General features: G+C 49.9%; 6 protein-coding genes across 7 annotated transcripts; 5 read left to right on the top strand and 1 right to left on the bottom strand.

Annotated features, from left to right (window-relative positions):
* The first annotated feature begins 103 nt into the window (after positions 1 to 103).
* PV10_00449 (uncharacterized protein) lies at positions 104 to 1,320 on the top strand. Its single transcript, XM_016364532.1, has one exon. It carries the CDS (start codon positions 163 to 165, stop codon positions 1,258 to 1,260), a length of 1,098 nt encoding a protein of 365 aa, XP_016228181.1. The 5' UTR covers positions 104 to 162; the 3' UTR covers positions 1,261 to 1,320.
* Positions 1,321 to 2,400: 1,080 nt separating this feature from the next.
* On the top strand, positions 2,401 to 5,382 carry PV10_00448 (uncharacterized protein). The gene is made up of 2 exons (XM_016364531.1): positions 2,401 to 3,372; positions 3,423 to 5,382. Exons 1-2 carry the CDS (start codon positions 2,741 to 2,743, stop codon positions 4,804 to 4,806), a joined length of 2,016 nt encoding a protein of 671 aa, XP_016228180.1. The 5' UTR covers positions 2,401 to 2,740; the 3' UTR covers positions 4,807 to 5,382.
* Positions 5,383 to 6,022: 640 nt separating this feature from the next.
* On the top strand, positions 6,023 to 9,484 carry PV10_00447 (uncharacterized protein). The gene is made up of 4 exons (XM_016364530.1): positions 6,023 to 6,419; positions 6,542 to 7,370; positions 7,421 to 7,626; positions 7,682 to 9,484. Exons 1-4 carry the CDS (start codon positions 6,285 to 6,287, stop codon positions 8,990 to 8,992), a joined length of 2,481 nt encoding a protein of 826 aa, XP_016228179.1. The 5' UTR covers positions 6,023 to 6,284; the 3' UTR covers positions 8,993 to 9,484.
* A 445-nt stretch (positions 9,485 to 9,929) lies between these two features.
* On the top strand, positions 9,930 to 12,465 carry PV10_00446 (uncharacterized protein). The gene is made up of 2 exons (XM_016364529.1): positions 9,930 to 10,475; positions 10,535 to 12,465. Exons 1-2 carry the CDS (start codon positions 10,276 to 10,278, stop codon positions 11,766 to 11,768), a joined length of 1,434 nt encoding a protein of 477 aa, XP_016228178.1. The 5' UTR covers positions 9,930 to 10,275; the 3' UTR covers positions 11,769 to 12,465.
* Positions 12,466 to 14,847: 2,382 nt separating this feature from the next.
* On the top strand, positions 14,848 to 17,659 carry PV10_00445 (uncharacterized protein). The gene is made up of 3 exons (XM_016364528.1): positions 14,848 to 15,498; positions 15,551 to 16,131; positions 16,182 to 17,659. The coding sequence occupies exons 1-3, from the start codon at positions 15,403 to 15,405 to the stop codon at positions 16,792 to 16,794; spliced, it is 1,290 nt and encodes a 429-aa protein (XP_016228177.1). The 5' UTR covers positions 14,848 to 15,402; the 3' UTR covers positions 16,795 to 17,659.
* Positions 17,660 to 18,498: 839 nt separating this feature from the next.
* On the bottom strand, positions 18,499 to 21,677 carry PV10_00444. 2 transcript variants are annotated; one of them, XM_016364527.1, is made up of 4 exons: positions 21,275 to 21,677; positions 21,124 to 21,216; positions 20,854 to 21,078; positions 18,499 to 20,791 (listed from the first exon to the last, which is right to left on the bottom strand). In XM_016364527.1, exons 3-4 carry the CDS (start codon positions 20,989 to 20,991, stop codon positions 18,656 to 18,658), a joined length of 2,274 nt encoding a protein of 757 aa, XP_016228176.1. In that variant the 5' UTR covers positions 20,992 to 21,078; positions 21,124 to 21,216; positions 21,275 to 21,677; the 3' UTR covers positions 18,499 to 18,655. The 2 variants fall into 2 exon arrangements, with proteins under 2 accessions (XP_016228176.1, XP_016228175.1); XM_016364526.1 differs by having other exon boundaries at positions 20,854 to 21,216.
* Positions 21,678 to 22,119: the final 442 nt, after the last annotated feature.

Raw genomic sequence — 22,119 nt, 5'->3', positions numbered from 1 at the left:
CACCCGCCGGAAACCTTCCCCGCTAAGGTCCATGACATCCAAAACTTTTCGCCGAAAGAAAAAAAGCCATCTCGTAAAGACTCAATGCACTAAGGTACATTGTGACCATTCGAAGATTCAAACGGCATCAAAACTGTCAACTTGATAGAATAATACCTCAAGATGAGCATCACTGATTCTAGCGAACAGGAAGCAAAGCCTGTTTCGCGAAAACGAAACCTTGAGGCTGCAGAAATTGAAATTGATGTCGAGGCACCAGAACCGCCATCGAAGAAGGCCTTGCGCAAAGCCAAAAAATCAAAGACGACAGTCACTGGGGAATCTGCAACCCCTAGTCAAGCCCCAAAGACGCAGCAAGACAGTACCAAAGCCATTCAGAAGGATAATCAACGATCACAATATGGCATTTGGATAGGTAATCTATCATTTGGCACTACCAAAGACGACTTGGTGAGATTTTTCGCCACTCATTCATCACGTTCGATTCCGCGAGATCAGATCACGAGGATTCATCTCCCTCTGGGGCCAGCCAAATTCGGCAAACCAGCAAACAAAGGATTTGCATACATTGACTTTGCTGATGCCTCGACCCTCGACATCGCCCTGGAATTCAGTGAAGCCCTCCTTGATGGCCGGAGAGTGTTGATCAAAAACGCCAAAAGCTTCGAGGGGAGGCCAGACGCAACTGCGGGCAAGGGTCAGGAATCTGAAGGCAAACCTGCAAGCAAACGCATCTTCGTTGGCAACCTGGATTTCGAGACCACAGCTGAGGAAGTGGAGCAACACTTTGGCCGCTGTGGTGCCATCGTCCATACTCACATGGCTACTTTTGAAGACAGCGGCAAGTGTAAAGGATATGCGTGGGTGGACTTTGAGCAGCTGTCCTCTGCACAAGCGGCAATGCGTGGATGGGTGGAGGAACAAGATAGTGACCCTCAGGGAATCCGACATCCGGACAGGAGTAACAAACGACGGGTATGGCTACAGAAGCTCAAAGGGAGGAAATTACGAATGGAGTTTGCCGAGGACAAGGCAACACGGTATCAGAAGCGCTTTGGAAAGGGTAGCAAGGCCGGTCAGGAAGATGAAGCGCAGGATGTGTCTACATTAGAGGTTGCGGATGGATCCGCGTCTGACCGCAGACCAAAGCGAGATGCTGAGACACGAAGCAAGAAGCCAGGCAAATACACCGAGGAAACGGTTCAGAGATTGACAGGAGCCATTGTTGAGGCGAAGGGGAAGAAGACGACGTTTGGTTAAGATGTCAGTTCCGAATATGGCGTTAGAGTTGGTAGGCGGGTATTGTGTCGGGCTGTCCGCCTGGAATACGTTATGCTGAACCCATAAAGAGGCACGCGTCGAGCAAGAACTGGGCTTCTAACTTCGTAAAGCGCCAGCCACGGCTGAAAATGGTACTAATTTGGCCGTAAGTACGACTATTCTCGGGCTCTGTGCGATGACCCTGGCTTAATTCAAGGTTGATTCAATCTTGCGCGTAATACAAACTTGTTGAAGTATGGGATCGCCGAAGATATCTATAACTTCGACGAGAGCGGCTTCGCCTTGAGCCAGATCACCCCATCTATGGTTGTTACCCGCGCCGAAAGGAGAGGCAAGCCGACACTGGCCCAACCTGGCAATCGGGAATGGCCTACAGGGATCCAATGAGTCAATTCGCGAGGCTAGACGGTCCCGCCCTTCATCCTTGTCAAGGGCAAGTGCCACCTCTCTCTCATTTCAAGAAGACGGCGAGACAGTTGTTTATGCAAATAGAGCTTTTGCTTCTTCCACTGTGAGGCGGGACAAGTCGACTTATGTCCTCGTAACCGTCCCTCCCCTCTCTAATACTAGTCGTATGCGAAGCTGTTGTCTAGACCTAAGCCCTTCTTAGATAATAATTAGATAGTCTAGCTACCATCGTCCCAGAATTTTATACCCCACCTTCTCTAGACTAACAGTGTAGTATCAGTCCAATGTCGCAATCCGGTCTACCTGTAGGTTTTGCAATACTAGATACGTCTTCTTCGGTAAGCTTCGTCTCTTGGGTACAGAAGTGCTCAATCTCATCGGCCAGGAGTTGTTTGAGATTCGTTGTACTATGATCCACGTCTTCATTTGTGAGGAAAAGAACCAATGAACCTACCTCTTCATCATTAAGCTCATTTTTATGATTATCCTCAAATTTTTGTCGTCCTATCGTGATTGGTGGAGCTGGCGCTCGCGGCGCGAGGTCACGTGGAAGGTCATGTAGACAGCCCCGAGATTCCTGCGTGAAACGGTCTGGCGCAGTCTTGGAAAAACCTGGGGCAAATTCTCGTAGAGTCGATCAGTTGGGCTCGAACCGCAGCTTCTTTGTGTCGTGATCCATGTGTTTCGACGGTCGAGAGACTGACTACAAACCTGCATCTCTCAACTGCTTCTAACTCCACTTCCTCACCACATCTCCCTGCTTGGCCCATCTGGCCCATCGCTTCTCGACTTGCCGATAGTCGCCGCGTTCCTCTTAAGGGTTCGCATGCTTGGTGCTTGTCTTTCCACGGCTCCGTTGCTTGTCGATATGACTGCATAGGCCAACTTGTCTCTCCAGCCAGACACACACCTCCGCCCACCTCTCTCCTTTATCGAGTGCTCGCTCGGTTCCCATCGCTCGAGAATGATCTCATTTCTTGTGTCCTAAATTGTCCGGCTTCAATCTCCTCTTCGGCCTTCCAGTCCACCGCTCTCCGTTCACTCTGCAGCCATGCCAGCTCCCCGGAGAAAGAATCTCATTGCCAGCAGGCGTAGGCGTCAAGATGATGGGGAAGACGAAGGCTCTTTTACTGGCGACCTCGATGACGGTTCCCTAAGTGAAGGCTCTGCAGCTACTAACGGTGAAGGCGACGAGGCTGCAGATAGCGAGTCCAGCGAAGACGAAAGAGAGCTGCCGAGTCCTATCAAGACAACCGCCTCCGTTCCCATTCGCCAGCGTCAGAAAACCCGAGATGGTGTATCATCGCCAGAGCCGCAAATTGAACAGACAGACCCCCTCAAGGCCGACCCTGATGCCCAAGCAACGTTGGAAGATCCCGACACTAACGATTCCTCCCAAAACTCTGGCAAAATACAGGTCAACGGGCTTGCCAAATCAACCGAGGAGCCAGCTGTTCCAGACGAAGCCCCCGTTTCTATGCCTCCCCGCCACGAGACCTTTGCTCAACGATCAAGGCGAGAGCATCAAGAATACATTCAGCAGCGTAATGCCAATCCGGCATTCGTACCCACGAGAGGAGGTTTCTTCCTTCACGATGATCGAAGTGGAGCCTCAAATGGGCATGCTCGTGGCGCGGCCAGAGGTCGAGGTCGTGCCTATGGCCCGGCTGTTACTGTTGCAGGGTACGTGTACTACATGTCATTGCTGGTGATCAATGCTAACATTCTCATAGACGAGGTGCTGGTGTTTTAGAGCCAGCTGACAAACCGTGGGCCCATGATCTGCACGAAAGACATGAGTTGGCGCCCAAACAAGACTTCAACAATCCTAAAAATCAAGCCGATGCCCCGACTGCTTCGGACGAAAAGCCCCCTGGCACCAATCCTGGCCCTAATCGAAGCTTTTCATTCTCGACTGTCCTCGGAAATGTCAAGGTTCAGATCTATCTGCCTGGCATGAGTGAGAAGAAGCAAGGCCCTAATGTTGTCATAAAACACCACACCCTCCTTCCTCAACATCGACCTCCATTGCGACGGGACAAACCCGTTCGGATATCTATTCCTAATGAACCACCACGGTACATATTCCCTAGCATTGAAAGATCATTCATATTCATTCCTCGAGCAATGAGGCCAAATCAGCAATACGCCCGTGGTCGTGGTCGCGGTAGCTTCCACGGCAGTCGCCGCCCAAGTGTCTATGGCAGCGTATATACACCAAGCGTCGCCATGAGCCGAAAGTCGTCCATGGGTGCATCTACCATGAGGGACGGCATGAGATCTCCTGCGGAGTCTATCATGTCGCGTATGGGTAGTATGGGCTTGCCAGTGATTGATTCCAACCGCCCAATTGTACGCATGCCCTCTGCCGGTCCCCATCCATCCTTATCACATCTGGGAGCTCCACCAGTAGTCAATGGAAATTTCGTGGCCCCGCCCTTCAACTATGTATACCCTCCTCCAGACTACGCTAATCAACCTGTGGCATTGCCCATGCACCAGCCTCGACCTCAAAAGGCCGTCTCGGTCGCCGCCATTGATTCACCCTCGTCGTTGCTGGTCAAGGGTCCGGCCCAACAACAAGAACAACCTTTCCACCAGCAAGTTCCTCTTCACATGGCCGCAACTGGGACCCCCGACGGCGTGATGCAACAGACGACTTCTGGTGCTTCTGCAAGCACGCCGTTGTCACAAATCCCCGAGGGTGCCGTTTTTGCTCCGGGCTTTCAACCATATCCGATGATGGGCGGCCATCGGTACTATGGGGCTCCATATCAAAACCCAGCCATGTTTTACCCATATATGGGCCAACCATTTGGAAATGCGGTCGGTGGGCCTGCTCTTGCGCCCAATTTTGTGCCAGGATCTCAGGCGCATCATGTTGGATACCTCCCCGGCATGGGTTCAATTGAGGGAGGAAACCACCTTGCACATGAATCGGACGGCATGGTGTATTACTACAATCCGCAACCCATGTACGCATCTGAACTTGGTGGAGGTTTTGCGGTGGCCGCCAACGGCACTTCGGGCATGCCAAATGCATACAACGGCCAACAACCGCCATTCTATTACTCTCCCATGCCGGCTGGGAATTTCTATCCCGGACAGTCGGGCTAATCAAGCATGTGCATTCTTACATCTGTAATCAGCTTAGGATCCAGGTTTTGTTAGCGGATTCCCAAGGGGTATTGGATGTGCATTTTGTGGAGCAAAGCAGACTACGAGCTTTGGTTGCGACTGGCCTGGGATTTCAAGGCCAACACCCGATGAAGGACCGTCGAAGTATGATGGAGAACTTGGGATTCCCGCGCCACGGCTGACATCCATGTATATTATCTCGTCTGGCGAAGGATACTATCTAAGCAAGATGATAAATTAGCGACGACGAGTGATCTGTGGGCGGGAAGAAGATCTTGAGATCCACCATTTAAAGTCCAATCAAAAGTTCCAACTACATCACCTTGACCTGACTCGCCAGCTGGAACTCTGATTCAGAGCTGTGAGAACATGGGCATTTGTAGCAGCAAGTCCGGTCCAACGGGTGTGCTTATCCTGGAATCTCCGGCATTGGCGAAGCATAACACAGCGGAGTATTATTGATAATGCTGCCCTCTGGTGGAGGAGCCTCATGCAGTCAATGATAGATAACAAATTGTCAGAATAGCCATGCACCTCTAGCCTACGGAGTACTGATTCAAGCGTCCACTATTCTAAAGTCACAACCCAGCCTCCTCATTGCGTGAGCAGGCTGAAACCATCACAAGTAGCAAAGTTCGGAACCCCGTGCCTTCCCTCGGCAAATGGCGGTGATGCCAATGTCCGAGTACGGACAATAATGATGAATAATTACGTCTTTAGGTGCGTGGATTGGTCCATCTCTGTCCGCCGGGCCAGGAATTCTCTACGAGGATATCTTATCTCATTATACGCATGAGACAGCAGTATCAATACAGCATAATTCGATAGCAATGATGAGGCGTCGTAGGCGTCTGTAGTGAAGTCTATCGAAGTCCTAGCCTAATGGTGATGCACTGTGTCACCACTGGGAACCTTGTCATACACTGGTGGAGGAAACCCAGTGGAGCTGCCGCCTCTCATGTGTTTCTGGCCAGTGATTCCGACTTGAATCACGTGTGGCCGGTTTCCCCGCTCGCATCATCCGTCATCTCGACCCTCTTCTGGCCCTCTTTGGCCCTCTTTGGCGTCCTTTGGTTGCCTGCCTGCAGCTTATCAGGTGCCACCGCCCGTGCTCGCTGCCCCGTGACTGTGACTAACTCTCGCTGTGCTCGCTCCTTCACCTGCCCACTACTCTGGTTGCCTGCCTTCTCCAACAATCAGTTGCCCTCCGTGACTTCCTCCGTCTTCCCATCATCATCTCGCCTCTTGTCATCATCTCTCTGCCTGTTGGGATTTCTTTTTCCCTGCGAGTGGAGGCTTGTGAGGCTCTTTTTCATCCTCGTCAAGTTCATGATTGTCTACCCCACGGCATTCCCTAGTCCTTGTTGCACTAGATTCGCCGTGATCGACACCGCCTAAACTACACCACCGATTCCCTTCCACCTCTTGCACCTCTTACCATCCATCGTCCGTCCAACATGGCAAGCTCTCATCCCCATACCGGCCCTGTAGGCCCAGACACCCTCATCACCGTCAAGGTCATCATCGATGGCACCAATCGACGATTCAAACTCGCTTTGAGGGATCTCGGAGCAAACACTCTTCCTCAGAAGGTATGCCACCCTCCTCAGCCTGATCACACCAACCCTTCCACCACAAGCTTCCCTCATCTCTGTCCCCGCTGGTCTTCTATGTTACACTATCTCTTCACAAAACTGACACAGAATCTCTATAGCTTCGTTTCCTGCTCAGCATTCCTCCAGAGCAAGAGGTTCGCTTTGACCGCTTTTCCGACTCGGCCGGAACTTACATCACACTCGATAGCAACAATCCTGCTATCTACAAGCAGCTCTATCGAGCAGCCAAGGCAAAATTGAAGCTACGCCTGAAAGCTACCGTTGTCAAGTCTCCCCAAATGGAAAAGGACACTGAAAAGGTGGTTCCAGCTGCGCCACCCAGCCCCAAGGCCTTCAACACTGCATCTTCTACTGCAGCCGCCTCCAACGATGCTAGACAAAGCTTCCTGGAGACCGTTCTCTCTCAGCCTTCGGAGAACATGAATGGCACCCCTTTCCAGGTGTTCCAGAAGACCTGTTCTTATTCACCTCGCTGCTCTATCCCGGGGGCCTTCGAACAGCCTCCTCTCGTCGAGGGACTAACCAAACAAGCCGTAGAGGCCCGCAGTGAACTCCACAGCCTACCTGTCCTCCCATGTCTACCGGCTCTCCCTGTGGCTGCCGACTTCCCCATGACTACGTACAGCATTGACTGCAATTTCTGCGGCAAACACGTGCCAAGCGAGCATTATCACTGCAGCATCTGCGAGAACGGTGACTTTGACCTTTGCAAGGCCTGTATCATTGACGGAGTCACCTGTGACGGGGATGATCACTGGCTTATCAAGAGAACTATTCACAATGGCGTTGTCATCCCCAGCACCACCGAGACACTTCCTCCCAAGAAGACGGTCAAGCCTGAGCCGAACGACTCTGAGGAATCTGCCACACCTCTCGGCCCCGAGCATTGCGAGGAGGATGAACGTACCTGCAACTGTTGTATTGGATGTAGGTTATGTCCACGATCACATCAATTTCACCTGCTGACTACTCTACAGTGTTCCCATGCCGAGAACTCGTCAACTGCGAGGATTGCGCAGACTTTGACCTCTGCCTGATCTGTTTCACTAACGGTGATCATGGCCATGACCCATCGCATACCTTCGACGAAGCTGTCAAGTACTCTCTTGATTCCGGCGTCCGGGCTCTCTGTGCTCCTGGTCGTGGTGTTCGTCATGAGGCAGTCTGCGATGGCTGTGATAAGGTATGTCTCAGAGTGAATCAGATCGAAATTGCAACATCTGCTGATAAATGACCAGGCCATCATTGGAGTCCGCCACAAGTGTTTGACTTGCCCAGACTTTGATTTCTGCAACGACTGTATTGGAGATGCGTCCTGGAAGCACCCCGGCCATCGTTTTGCTCCTCTGTACATTCCAATTCCTGTCTTGCGAGAAGCAAAGGAAGTTCATCGCGGTATCTACTGCGATGGCCCTCTGTGCAAGTCGGACCGACGTTATATTACGGGCGATCGCTATAAGTGCGCTATCTGCCACGATACTGACTTCTGTGCCAAGTGTGAGGCCTGGCCATACAACACTCACAATGCAACCCATCCCTTGATCAAGATCAAGACAGCCCTGCGACACGTTCAGATCACCACGCAACAAGAGACGGAGGGAGACCAAGGCATTACTCAGCTTGGAGATAAGCCAGAGGCAAAGCATGCCGCCACTGAAACCGTTCGACCCGCCTCTACCAATGCCGCCACCCAGGTGCAGACTGTCGCCGAGGTCAAGCCTGCTGAGACCACTCCAGCAACGGCGGATGAGACTGTCGCACAGCCAGCGCTTACTCCCAGCTTGAAGGACCTTCAGGCCTGGTACGTCTCAGACTCGACTCCCGACGGAACCAAGGTCGAGGCAAACCACCTCGTGTCTCAGACCTGGGTTTTGCGTAATCCAGGACCAGAAGCTTGGCCTGCTGGCTGTGCCGTTCATTACATTGGTGGGGACGATATGCGCAACTTGGACAATCTCCATCCGTCAAGCGTCAGTAACATGATCGCGGCCAATCGCAGCAATGTCTTGTCCACCAGCCTCGAGCCAGGCAAGACCGCCCAGTTCACGGTCCTCGTCAAATCCCCATCTCGTCAAGGCCGTTACATTTCCTACTGGCGTCTTAAGACCCCTGGTGGTATTCCATTTGGCCACAAGCTCTGGGTTGACATTGTTGTTGTTGACACCGCACCGGTTGAGAAACCCATGTCTGTTCCTGTCGATCTTCCAATCCGAACCCCTCTGCTTCCAAATGGAGAGGGTGCTCAGCACGAGGATGACAAGTCTGAGGCGTCTAGCTCTACTATGATCTTCCCCAAGCTCGATAAGGAGTCTCCTGTATCCAGCACTCATAACGTCAGCGAGCAGGTGACGGAGGAAGCGCATGTTGATATTGTAGAGCCTGAGGTTTCAGCTGAGACCGTGGATTCCTTTGAGGATGTCGAGAGCCTAGAGCTTGATGAGACTGATTCCGAGGACCAAGGATTCCTGACCGACGAGGAGTACGACATCTTGGATGGCAGTGATGATGACTTTTACGCTGCGGCGGAAGAAAAGACTCGTAAGGAATAAGCTCTATTATAGTCAGGGATGGCAAATGTTTTCAAGTTGATTGTCGGGAAACCAGAGCTTGGTCCAAGGCCATGGTCTCCGTTTATGCAAGCGAGCCTGATCTGAGACAGATGCCTGGATCCCTGCAGCAAGGAACTGAATGACAGCTTGGTTTAGTCTGCTGAAACGGCGTGGTTGTGGAGGACAATGGACAATGGGAAAGGATCGGGCTGGAATGGGTTGGGTGTATGCAGTTGTCTTGCTTTTCATATCTTTGCTACGTTCAATTCGAATCTCCATGTGATGACGCTCGGGTTCAAGGTTAGACAAAGGCTATACTAGAGCTCTAGAGTGTGACACGATAGGAGGCAACATGCTGGTGGGATGAGACCATCCTATAGAAGTTACAACGTGGTGCACGTGATACCAAGTCGTGCGGATTTTTACAAGTGATAACGGTCCTACAAGTCAAGAGAGGGGTAATTAATAGTAGCCACGGCACAGATCTAATTCAGAGTCATGGTCATGAGGCGTAAAATCTAGATTTGCAAAGATGGCCATAGTAGTACTCAGTACAGTTAAGGAACACAGATCATGGTCGAATTACCGTTTGTTGTTTGTTCCCGTGGACCTTGGGCCGCTTTCGGTGTCATGGAATGTCAGGAAGGCATCTCTTAAATTTCCATATTCTAGGCTGCCGCCGTCAATGGTTGACTCATGAGATCCAAGAACGACATGTGCTGGCAACCCTTAGAAAAGAGGGCGATTTGGTTGGTTACAGGCGCCTGGTGCGGGGGTCTAGGCTTAACTTTAGCTTGCAATCGCCCGCTTCTGCCACTCATGCCACCCCAAGTTGTGGCGGCCCAGCGCCCGTGGGCCCCTCGGCCGCGCCCTCGGCTCCTCCACAAATCCTGGCATGGAGAGTGAATGATATTCTTTGCGTAATGCCCTCTCTCTTATTGCTTTCACCGCTTTCTCATTTTCTCTTCATATAATCTACCTTGTTGCCCTTCACGCTTCATCGTCGCCATATAAGACATCAGACTCCTGGTGTTCCTTGCATCTGCCCTTCGACCAGACCATATGGAAATTCGACGACTCTTACCATTCCATCACATCTTCCACCGAGCAACATTACCCAAAGGGTGACATACCGCCACCAACCCGTCGACTGAGACTCAATCAACTTAACTCCCCTGGCCTTCGAGGCCAACAACATCACACTCAAGATCGAGGAATAATCCTCGCCCCTAACTCCTCCCTTTTCGCTTCAGCAAACCGGCCGCGCCGAGTTTCCTTCCACGATGCACGAAGACTTGCGAAGACGCGCTCTCGAGAGTGGCAAGACTGTATCAAACAAAGCAAAATCAAAAGGATCCTCCCGAAACAGCTCAAAGGCCAATTCGGCACCGAATTCTCGAGCCGCTTCCCGTGTACAAAGTCGGGATGTCTCAGATGATGAGGATACAGGAAATGGAAATCTAAGTGACGAGACGACACAAAGGTATGACTGATAAATCTTCAGATCATGAATTTGCCTATTGGTAACTGACAAGCCAGTAGCATCAATTCAATTGATCAATTACTTGAAAGCGATGACTTCAATGAACAAACCACAGAAAACCTCCGACATGACCTCTCCACTGCCATCTCCGAACTCCTCGATCGCAAAGGCAGCAGTAGCGAAAGCCGACAAACCAATTTGACCACGTACTGTCGATGCCTCACCTACCACTACCTGGCAGAAGGACTCTATGGTCAGGTTGAGGGTCTTCTCACAGCATTTTCCCGCAGCATCAAAGCAGAGACCAATGAAACGGAAACTGGCCTGGCGCTACGAGCCGTTGCCCTCACTGCAATTACCTATTCCGCCAGCTCCCTCTACGAAATGGTGGCGCCTCTTCTCAAGCGCACCATTTCTGATTCGCAGTCTCTCCCCACCAAGGCCACTGCTATTTACACACTGGGTATCTGCCTAACCTTCGGTGGCGCAGGCGAAGATGAGATCATGGACATGATGACATTTCTCCTCGAGATTGTGCAGTCAGATGGCTCTTTCATCAGTGCCGACGACAACGTCGATGTTGTAGCTGCAGCTCTCCACACATATGGTTTCCTCGCCACCCAAGTGGAAGACGTTGAACACGAATCTGAAGATGCTGTTGCTGCTTTCCTGGATCAGCTGGATGCCGATGACGTCAGAGTTCAAATTGCTGCCGGTGAGAACATTGCTTTGCTGTATGAGAAGTCCTACACCGAACGCGAAGAGGATGACTCAGACTCTTCCGAAGACGACTTCGAGGACGGTGATGGAGACAATGATCAGTCGTCTGATGAACGCGATGACTCTGGTTTGGTCAAACGATACAATGCCTACCACAATACCCACGAAGTGCTGGAAAAGACCCAAGCTCTTGCTTCTCTAAGCACCAAAAATCTCAATCGCCGCGACAAGAAGATTCTCCATCAGTCATTCGCCACCATTGCTGTGACGATTGAAAACCCCAAACGTGGGTTGCAGAGTAACAATGCCAGCAAGATGGTGGTTCGAATTCATCACGAAGGCGAGATGCGGGTCGACAAGTGGTGGAAGTTTATGAGACTGCATGCCATCCGACGACTGCTAGGAGGAGGATTCGTCAACCATTACTTCGAAGGCAACAAACAAGTCCTTGACGCTCTGCCCTTGATCATGCGAGCTACAGGTGCAGAGGGAGTCCGGAGCCCCCGGAAGGCGGCGGGTGCAAACAAGTCGAGCAAAGGAAAGTATCGAAACGATCGTCGCTTCGTGTCATGAGAGTCAAGTCATATTCAGTTGGCTGGGACGTTGTTCGACGAGGCAATCATTGAGCCTCTTGGATGGTATGAATACTACAAACATTGGGTTGGATGTCTGTGCAATATCACCTCTTTTCGACCGATGTCCAGATGCCACATTCGAGTCGAGTCGAGTCTCGAGAATACAAGTATCGGACGGGCTAGTTTCTTCACTGCTCAAGACGTCATTAAATTCAATGTTTTAAAAGCCACTCAGCATCAAAGACAGACCGGTGGCACACTCTACTCACCTTTCATCACTGTTTCGCCATACATGTCCACAGGATACCAAAAAGCCCGAGCATGAGGTACGACTTATCGTCAGTCGTGATCGTTGTCAGGCGTCAGCATTGGTCGGCATCGTCAACATCGTTAAACATCTCACCGATATCAGCAATCACTATTTCCATTTCACGTTCATTAAATCGTTCGTTTTCAAGGCGACTACATGATCATCAACCAGGTCATGTCGCCCATGAACCCCCAGCCATTCCCGATACCCCTTTACGAGCACAGAAAAGTTGAATGTCATTTATTCCCCAACAGCACCAGCACAGCCACACGCGTATGCACACGCGTACGCACATACGAATGTCGACGACAAAGTTACATGAATTTAGAGACGATCATATAGTTTTTAACGTAGTAAATGAGCATTGCACCACATTTCCATCTTATTCCGTATTCGGAACTTTGACTACCTTTGATTGAGACTTACATAACCGACGCTTCCAAAGTCTAGATTTGTGCTGCTACTTTACTTAGACAGGGATCTATGGGTACCTAGGTATATGGCCTTCGTCTAGATGTAAAGGGTGTCTCGCAAGGTACTCCCTTTTTAGGCAGATGCTGTCCGTCTGGCCTGATCTAATGCTGACTGAACATCAATCAGGAGGCAGTGCAATGTCAAAATCAAGTCACCTGCAGTGCGACAAACCACATGTCCAGCCAGAGTGTGGAATCATTCTGTCTAGGTGGGTAACGCCTCATCAGCATCCCATCTATCTTTGAATACTTGATTATATTCTGAAGCGTAGAGTAAATCACCCATCTACTCGGACTGGTAGGTAGCAGCTGGAAGCCATAGACTAACGCCACTAGATCTGATTTATCATACAATAACAGTGAGTGGCAGTACCACACGAGCCAACTAACACATACTATCACACCGACCAACCAGATCAAGAGAATCAGTTTCCGGACCGGAGGCCCTACTTAGAGGGCGGCAATTACGTCGGAGGCGTTTATGAATTTTCCTCTGTGAGTTTATCCCAGTAGCCGCAGCCGCTCACGACGTTCACGGACCGCTGAACTAATAAAGTCAAGTGAACTGGAGTAACTTGATTCCTGGTCCCATCAAACTTAATCCACATGTACTCGTTGTTTTTGCGTAGGTAGAGGTCCAGGATTGGGTAACGATCCGCTTCTATGGGAAGGATGGATGGATGGATAGAGTGGAAAGTACATATTGTACATCATGTGTCTACGGGCGTATGCGTGTATGCCTACGTAGTAGGTACTCGTAGGTTCTCACAGGACTGCTACTGTTGATTCAGAGAATTTTGAAAGGATTGATTACATTTCCGCGTCTTCCGAGGGACGTCCATCGGAGGTATGTACCTATGCATCTACTCGTATATATGTACTTATTTTCAGTCCGAACAAGGTAAAAGGCTTAATGCTTGGTGAGGTTGACCCTGTCAAGGTTTTGGGCGTTCCTCGGTACGAAGATACGAAGATACGGTGAAAATCGATGGGAACCTGGAAGTTTTAGAGATTGATGCAAGGGTCAGTCAAAAGCTTTGGAGAGGCGTGGCCGGCACGGGCGTCTCCCAGGGTGGTATTGGGGCGAAAGAACCGAGGTGCAGATACCTGCAGACGTAAGGTCGCTACCTTAGTTAGGTAGGAACCTAGAGGTAGTACACATCATGAATCAAACTACACAGCACCAACGCTCCATGATGATGACAACAGCTACCGACAACCTAACAAGTCGTGGCTGTCAACGTGGCCGTGTCGTGCCATGTCCACAATGATGGAGAATATATGGAGTACAGAAAACATGTTTGGAGATGGAGTATGGCGATCATGATGATCGGTTCGTCAGTTCTGAACGACGAAACTAAGGAGGGGGCCGAGGTGCCAATATTCATCCCTATTGTGGACCTTCAGTTTGAGAATTTTAGCGAGGATGAGTTCGGTTGTATCTCTGTCTTTCTACTTACCTGATTAGTCGTATTGCGCGAATCTATGTGGGTGGGTGGTTTATTCTCAAGAGTCAAGAGACCTTCACCAGTAGAGAGAATATGCCTTTGCCACCTGCTGAAGGGCCTGAACGAGTTGTTAAATAAGGCGCCAGAGACACAGCCCATAACAGCCACAGGGACGAGACACCTTAGGTACCTTAGGTACTACCCTACGAGTATATCCCACAAAACGCTGCTGCCTGCGCCTCCTGTAATCAAAGTCACGCCCAAAGTGCCACCACTCATTGTCCATGTCTCCTCTCCCCGTTTCTCCATGCCCCAGACCAAGACCATCATAATTTTAATCAAGTAATCATAGTAATTCAAACAATCTCTCACTGTCCGACTCGACAATTCGCACAGGACAAGATCAACAACACGAAATGGGGCTTTTGGGGCTCTGAGGCTCTGAGGCCCAAGGCTCTGACACAAAGGCCGGAGGTTGCACGGCCCTCGTAGCGAGCGGTGGTCAGCCACCTAGAGGAACGAGTGACATGGGCCAATGCCTGATGATTGCATCACCGGTTAAGGGGAAAAGACGCTCCGGGGGCCGAGGAGGACCACTGGGGGGCTTACCTGAGCCGCTGATTATACCTGAACCTGCACCCTGACAGGCCAGCTTCGAACCCCCTAAACTATCCCCAGTTAGCGGCTGTTGGAAACGATGCCCAGAACAGCCACAAGAGCACCGGAGGACGCCCATGATCATCCACCCTAAGTAAGTAGGGGCTCAGGCCATGACCCATAAGCAAGACTGGCAACCTAACTGAGAATAGATTCAACCAAAGGATCCTGTTCCCTCCTGTTGTGTCTGTCCCATCTCTGCATTTCTGTCCCTCTCCGGGTTTCATTTCATCTCATCTCATCATTTCATTTGCCTGGTCTGGCCAGTCGTGTCAGCCTCTTGTTCTTTTTGTGTTGTCGCCTCTTCTCCTTTCTTCACTACTCATCATCCCATGGTCACGAGCTCCCTCTAGTCTCTTGACTCTCTTTCTTTTCTCTTCATTCATCTTTTCTCTATATTCACCTCACCCAACCCAACCCTCGTTAACCCATCCTGCTTGACTAGGTACTGGTTTGGTTCTGGTTGTTCCACCGGCCTATCGCTCGTTGCTTTGACAAGTGCCTGACAGTCGTCTGGTGACGGTGACGACCAAAGAACGACCGTCGATTGCACGGTCCGGGTTCACTCAAACACACACGTGACCCTTGGACTCTAGGCACGCGACACCTCAACAACCTCACACGACCACCATCACCAAAGACGTTCGACCTCCTCATCGTGTCGGCGCTTCACCTACAACACCTTCTCTCGCATCATTGTTAACTAATATCTTCGTTGTTTGGTAATACACTGTCCGCACAATCATGGACACGTCCTTTAATGTTACGGGCGCCACCACACCCAGCAAACCCAACCTCGGGGGCGCCCAATTTGCCTCACACGCGTGGGTTGAGCCTATAGTAAGTATTCCATCTGGTATGTTGCCGTCAATGCTGACAATTGTCCTCTCAGATTGTCATTTCCATCATGGCGGCCTCCTTGACCTTTAATCGTCGACGTGATTACCGAATCTTCGACTCTCCCCGAGGTCGCTCATCCACGAGATCTCTTCTGTCACGTGACAGTTCACAAGAATCTTCACCATCAGGGTCTTTCGCCGATGTCGACACCACAACATCAGCAGAAGTCAACGACCCTCTAAGTGGAACCACCAAATATCCAGCAAAGAAGCGAAGTTGCTGTGGCCTCAATTTCCGAACTCCCAACTCATCTCGATTCGCCAACAATTGGCATAGTCGAGTCCTTCAAAAATTCCCTTTCTTGATTGAAATGTTTTACTGGGTCATGAACCTCGCTTTCTACGCAGCCACCAAAGCTGTTGCCCAGGTTCTGTTTTCACGTCATGATGACCTGAGACAGCGAGCCCAGGATCACGGTGTGGCAATTCTCAACTTTGAGCAACATTCATGGATGAGTTGGTTCTTCTTTATCCGTGAACTCGACTTTCAAGCTTTTTTCCTGAATGGCCATCTCACTGCCATGACCTTTTTGAACCGTATCTACTCTTTGGTGCACATCCCAGGGACCGTTGCGTATGTCTTGAGCACCACATCCCCACTCGTCAATCTAACCTCTTTTCTAGATTCCTCTCCTGGTACTATTACGCCGCTCCTAATCACGCCACCTTTGCCGTTGTCCGCCGGACCATGACTCTAGGCAATTTCGCCGCCTTTTTCATCTTCAGCTTCTTTCCCACCATGCCACCCCGACTTTTGCCCAAAGAATTTGGTTTCCACGACACCGTTCGACAATCCAAAGCTGAATCGATCTGGGTCGGAGGAAACTACGTCAACCAACTTGCAGCAATGCCCAGTCTGCACTTTACCTATGCCTTCTGCGTTGGCAGCACATTTTTATATCATTCTGGATTCGGCCGTCGCTTACAACGTAACGAACCACGAAAATCTCACTTCACTCAGATCGCATTCCTCATCGCTGGCGTTTGCTATCCATTACTCGTCCTCTCCGTCATCGTCGCCACAGCCAATCATTATTGGTTAGATGCCATGGCCGCTATGGTCACCACCACACTTAGCTTTTTCGCCAATCGCGTCTGGATTTATCTACTTCCTTTGGAGGATATTCTGTGTTGGATTCTGAGGGTCGAGAAGCCCATTCCGACAACAGGAGACCGTATCCTAAGACAACAAGGCGGTCAGTACAGTGCGCTCAAGGAGGATGAAGATGAAGTTTGAATTTGATGGGTGGTTACTTTAATTTGGATGGTTTTGGAGGCAGGGAGGACTCTGGTCACTAACTTGAAGGGAACGGTTTGAGGCGTAGGAGGGCATTTTGCCACGACTTATGCTTCCGTCTAGTGGGATTATGCAGACCAGCTGCAGGGCACAATTGTCCCCCTACCGGCAACAGCGGAACCCCGGCTTGACCATTCGACCGAGCCATCACCACTTCCAACCGTTGGCGTTTTCCTCACCCATCATCTAGGTCTAGCTCCAAGTTCAACTCGGACATACCCAATCAACCTCCCTTCGTACCAATACACCATTCCTCCGTTCACCCACCCAACCATCCAAGCCTGCATCACAAAAGGTGGCGAGTTCACCATTCATTATCTACATCTATCTGGGACATTTCTTGCAGCATTTTGGGAACCTTTATTTTCCTGTATCCCCTTTGTCTTTTTAGCAAGGAGTAAGGGAACCACATTTGAGAATCCGAGTGGATCATTCCTCGGTCCTCAAGCCCATTGGTCACAGGCCGGGCATCACAAAGAAAGAAAGAAAGAAAGAAGGAAAGAAATGAATGCCCTCTTGGTTGCATGGCTTCGACTTCGACATTACCTTGGGATTGGGATCAGGGTTGGACTGGGTTGAGTTGGTTCATTTTCATTGGGCCAAGGCATTGGAGATCAGAGAGGAAGTTGAGGTGATACAATAGATGATGGGAGGAGAAGGAAGAAGTCTGAGGAGTGGGTGGAGGGTATATAAACTCTGACTCGTTAGGGTCAAGAGACAGAGTCGATTCAGACCAAGAGACCACAAAACTTCTCATCCCCGTCTGGGTGTGTTAGGAGATAAAAAATCACAATGATTAAATCTATCCGTTCCATCCAATTGAGAACCAATCTATGTGATAAGAGGTCGAATGTCGAATACATTGCCTTGTGACCCATTTCAATCATGGTCCATGGTCCAACGTCTCATTTCTCATTTCTTATCGCCATTGCCCGCATTTGCAGTGGTGGCGGTCCTACTCGAACCTCCCTCTCCTTCTCCTGTAGATTTCCCCTCCTTGTCATTTGTCGTCGATGATTCTTTCTTGATTTCAATAATCTATTTATTGACCCAGGTCAGATCAAATTCCATCAGATCAGATCAGATCAGCCGACTAATTGTCGTGTTGTTGTTGTTGTTGTGGTGACGTGATATGTCGTAGATATGGATAACTAGGTACCTTATGTACTCACATTATTACCTGATGATTCACCCCCGGAGAGTCAGCTGGCGAGAATTCCCTCAAACCACAAGTTTGAAATAACAGAAACAAACACAAAAACTCACAACTTGCACAATGTCCCCAATCACCCGCCTTGGTCACATCGACGTTGGCTCCGCATTCGGGACATTCGGGCATTTTGAATGATCTATAATATTCGAAATGGGTTTTGGCTGAGTGGTTCGTTCTGCTTGTAGAATCTGATTTCTGTCTGTTGACTTGCTGTTGTTGCTACTGTTGTTGTTGTTGCTTCTTCAATAGAAGCCTCAATCTTAATCTTGATGTCGGTCTGTGTCTTAGATTTGGTCTCGAAGTAGTTACGGATGCTTTGGATGGGTGATTAACAAGGAAGAAGAGATGCGTGGGTCAGGTGACGTAGCTAGCTACAATATATGATCAGCTCGACATTCACTTACTACTGAATTATGTAAATTTGTTGGTCCTCCAGAGTCCATCATTGCGAACCCATGTCAACACAATCAGCAAACGAGTACACTACATTACATAGGCATGGATTCCATATATATATACACCTCAAATCAATGAATCATCAAACATACCATAAGCCCTATATCTACATATCTACACACATAAATTCATTCATTTCCATCTCTTGCCAATCACCCTCCCATATTGCCCCAATGAAAGGTTGGAAGTTGATGACCTGGAAGAAGATGTACTGGACGGACTCTCAACTATCGCTTCACTCAAACTCTTCCATACTTCAGCCACGCTGGCTCTCTCTCGAGGTAGAGCAGAATACTGCAATCCATACATCTCGTGTCGTCCCAACGGTGGCACAAAGCCGCCTGTCAGTAATCGGAATATGACTTTGGGCGACAAGTAGTGGTGTTGAATCCGTGCCCAGAGGTGGAAATATTGTTCAAAGATCTGTCGAAGGGATAGAGGGATCGAAGATAAGGAGACATAGGCGACACTCATCGAGATGGGCTCTTGGTCTTCTTCTTGACTCTGGTCCTGGTCCTGGTCCTGGTCTTGATCTTGGTCTTGGCCTTTGTCTGTTTCGTTTGTTTTCGTCTCTGGTGCTTCCTCACGGGCAGGGAGTTGGATTTGTTCTGTCTCTAGAAGCTGAAAATGAACTCCTCCGGGTAATCTCTTGCTGTCCTTGACACGCAACATCAGTGCAAACAGTGGGAAATGATTTAGACACGCGAGACAGGTATCCAATGTCGCTTTGACGGTAATGATGGCCATTCGTGCAGAGGCAAAGGTCAGATAGAACACCACCACCGTCGGTAACAAGAAAAACAAGAGTGTAAACAAAATGGTCCCCAACAACAATTGATCGAGATCGTAGTCGCAATTGTCGATTCGATTGCGGAGAACATTTCGCTTCTTGCCTCGAAACAGGTGAAATAGACTGATGATGATGGTAAGCTGCCAGTTGAAGATTCGGGCGCTCGCCACGTAGAATGAGTAGATGTGAAGAGTCATCAACCCCAAAAGGTCGGAAAAGATGGCGATCGGCATGCTTGCGCCCGCGAACGAGGAGAATCCGATAACGTACACGATGGTGGGTAATCGTGGGAGAATCATGACCAACAATGTAGACGACCAGTATTCGATGACCCACAGAAACAGATCTCCCAAAAATGCGGCCAGCTCGGTGTTCAACTTTAGCCCACCGGGATACGACATGAGCCATCGAATCATGCTTTTGAGTCCTTCAATCATATACTGATCGAGGTTGTAACTGAGAAATTGCGCTGTGGCCTTTGCATTCTCGTTGATGAAACTTCCCATGGCAATACCAATAATGACATCGTTTGCAACCAACCACAGTGAATTGTAGAATCGTATGTAGTCACTGTTGGTCGTTGGAAAGGATGACCATGTAGCATGGCGCTTCTGTAGCAGAGAATATTGGGTGGGATAGTAGGAGAATTGTTGGAGCCTCAGATGGACCTGCTGACAGCATGCAGAGATGTCTTTCAGGGCTAATGGATCTCGTTGGACAGAAGAGTCGTCCGATCTCTTCTGAAAGGGCAATCGATATTCGAGGACTTGCAGTACTCCCTCAGCCAAGATGTGGTGACAGATGACAGCAATTTTGAAAACCCACAGTAATGTGGGGAACGCATATGTCATGAAGAGAGTCCACAAGGACCATGCGGCGAAGCTGTACAGTGATTGTGCCGATTCAACCACTCTTTCGCTTACTGATAGACTTCGCTTCCTACGCGGTCCGACGAGGGGTGAGTTCTTCTGCAGCAGATCGGCAACCTCTTGCGCGCAGTTGATTTGGCGGAGGATGCTTCCTAGAGCCATTTCTTTAGGCGTCGCATCGTGTCTAATGACCGTGTGGAAGCGTAATTTGGTGACCAGCTGAGACGTGCGTTTGCGCTCTTCGACATCTTCGACCTCAATCTCGTTCATTGTCTTTGAGCTCGGTTTCGGTTCCGTGGGGCGGCCAAGGGTCAGGGATATTGGACGAAGTGATATATACTGTAACTGATTCGGGTTCGGCGGGTCGAATAGAACAACCTGCACCGACAATCCAGCATCCACGGGACAGTAAATAAACGGTCTCTGGTTATCGGGGAGGATAAAGGCGCAAATCTTGGTGGGGTCGAATGTGTCAGGGATATGGGGGTGATTGAGCGTTCCGAGAACATGCATGTTGGACCTGTCACAAAGTTGAAAAATTCGGGCAACTGGATATGGGCTGTTCCTGAACAAGGTGCCCATTCGAAGAGCAGACTCGACACTTCGGACCTGTCGCATGCGTTGATCAGTCAGAGGTCCAAACGTCTGAGAGAACGAACCGCAATCCTTACCTCGACATCTTCAAGTATTGTTACCACAAACAAATCCAAAGCCGAATTTCGCCAACCAACAATCACCCCAGGGGTAGTTGAACGAATGAGGGTATTGGGCCAGAAGACTCGCAGCATGCCATCGCTGCTATCGATCATCGTATCATGGTGCAAGAGTCATCAAAAGGAGCCCCTTCGGCGTAATTGTTCTCGAGCAGATATTCCGTGTATGGGGGATCTTGGATGCTGCAAAGGTCAGGGCTTGGTCTTCAAAGGAAAGAAGTGGCTAACCACCGAGGCCTCGTGGGCGGCAATTCGATCGAGAGGGATTGCGAGGGCGACAAAGATGAGCGATAGTACTGCGAAGGCCTTGGTCGCTCGAGTCTGAAAATTCTCGGATTAGCGGTTTTTTGCATGACTCGGGATACAAGTGTAAACTGACAATGACGCCGTGATCCCAGGCAAAAAGAGACAGCTCATACAAGCGAGTGACGAGATCCCAACGCGCTGTGATGTATCCCGCAACAAAGATTCCAATAGTCAAAGAGGAGAATGGGTGCATGCAGGCGACTGTGAGAAGGTGTGCTAGGGTGCGATACTATAAGTCCTTGAGGTATGGACAGTATATCATTGCTCAGGGGCAAGGCCTGTTTGTGAGGTTGACTGTGAAGATGAAGTCTCCTGGTGATCGTCGTCGCAATATCGATGATTGCTGATTGACAATGACATTTCGCATGTGGTTCAAGATCCTAAGGTTGGCCGTGTGTATACGGAAAAGCATACGCGCCTGGAGACGCATATATCAACCAAACAATTACACGTGACTGTCATCAACTACCTCTACGGTATATATGCAGACAGCCTGCAACGGACGAGTAAGAGATTTGCTGTAAGAATCTCCGTAAATATCATGAGGAAGAGGGTGTGAACTAGCCTTCAAGGCCGAACATCCACGTCGCATGGAGGAACATGCGATAAGGGCATGTGTTTCGAAGCCTTCAGACTACAGTGCCCTACGTAAGTGCCCTACGTGATGTCTCGGTTCGAGCGGCATGCCTGATCAATAGGCGGCTGAGAATAGGCTGTCCTGGTTGAATTAAGCCTGGATTTTAAATAGCCATATACTGTACTTTGAACTTTGTCTGACCTCGCCGAGGTGCTCGTTACTTCTTCCTGCCACATGTTCTCGCTTCACTGCTCTAACCTGATCCAGTAGGGTCAAAGATGTCAGGAACCACTCTGAACCCTATGGGATCGCCACAAAAAGACTAGAATCTCGTGACTATT

Source organism: Exophiala mesophila (genome assembly GCF_000836275.1).
Source record: "Exophiala mesophila strain CBS 40295 unplaced genomic scaffold supercont1.1, whole genome shotgun sequence".
Taxonomy (NCBI): domain Eukaryota; kingdom Fungi; phylum Ascomycota; class Eurotiomycetes; order Chaetothyriales; family Herpotrichiellaceae; genus Exophiala; species Exophiala mesophila.
Note: the sequence above shows the minus strand (reverse complement) of the source record. Positions and strands in the feature narration are given on the sequence as shown.

Coding starts and splice junctions, on each gene's coding strand:
- PV10_00449 (XM_016364532.1), top strand. CDS start 163: ATGAGCATCACTGATTCTAGCGAACAGGAAGCAAAGCCTGTTTCGCGA.
- PV10_00448 (XM_016364531.1), top strand. CDS start 2,741: ATGCCAGCTCCCCGGAGAAAGAATCTCATTGCCAGCAGGCGTAGGCGT. Junction 3,373..3,422: donor CCGGCTGTTACTGTTGCAGG/GTACGTGTACTA, acceptor ACATTCTCATAG/ACGAGGTGCTGGTGTTTTAG.
- PV10_00447 (XM_016364530.1), top strand. CDS start 6,285: ATGGCAAGCTCTCATCCCCATACCGGCCCTGTAGGCCCAGACACCCTC. Junction 7,371..7,420: donor CTGCAACTGTTGTATTGGAT/GTAGGTTATGTC, acceptor ACTACTCTACAG/TGTTCCCATGCCGAGAACTC. Junction 7,627..7,681: donor TCTGCGATGGCTGTGATAAG/GTATGTCTCAGA, acceptor ATAAATGACCAG/GCCATCATTGGAGTCCGCCA.
- PV10_00446 (XM_016364529.1), top strand. CDS start 10,276: ATGCACGAAGACTTGCGAAGACGCGCTCTCGAGAGTGGCAAGACTGTA. Junction 10,476..10,534: donor AGTGACGAGACGACACAAAG/GTATGACTGATA, acceptor ACAAGCCAGTAG/CATCAATTCAATTGATCAAT.
- PV10_00445 (XM_016364528.1), top strand. CDS start 15,403: ATGGACACGTCCTTTAATGTTACGGGCGCCACCACACCCAGCAAACCC. Junction 15,499..15,550: donor ACGCGTGGGTTGAGCCTATA/GTAAGTATTCCA, acceptor TTGTCCTCTCAG/ATTGTCATTTCCATCATGGC. Junction 16,132..16,181: donor CACATCCCAGGGACCGTTGC/GTATGTCTTGAG, acceptor CCTCTTTTCTAG/ATTCCTCTCCTGGTACTATT.
- PV10_00444 (XM_016364526.1), bottom strand. CDS start 20,991: ATGATCGATAGCAGCGATGGCATGCTGCGAGTCTTCTGGCCCAATACC. Junction 20,792..20,853: donor CAATACTTGAAGATGTCGAG/GTAAGGATTGCG, acceptor CGCATGCGACAG/GTCCGAAGTGTCGAGTCTGC.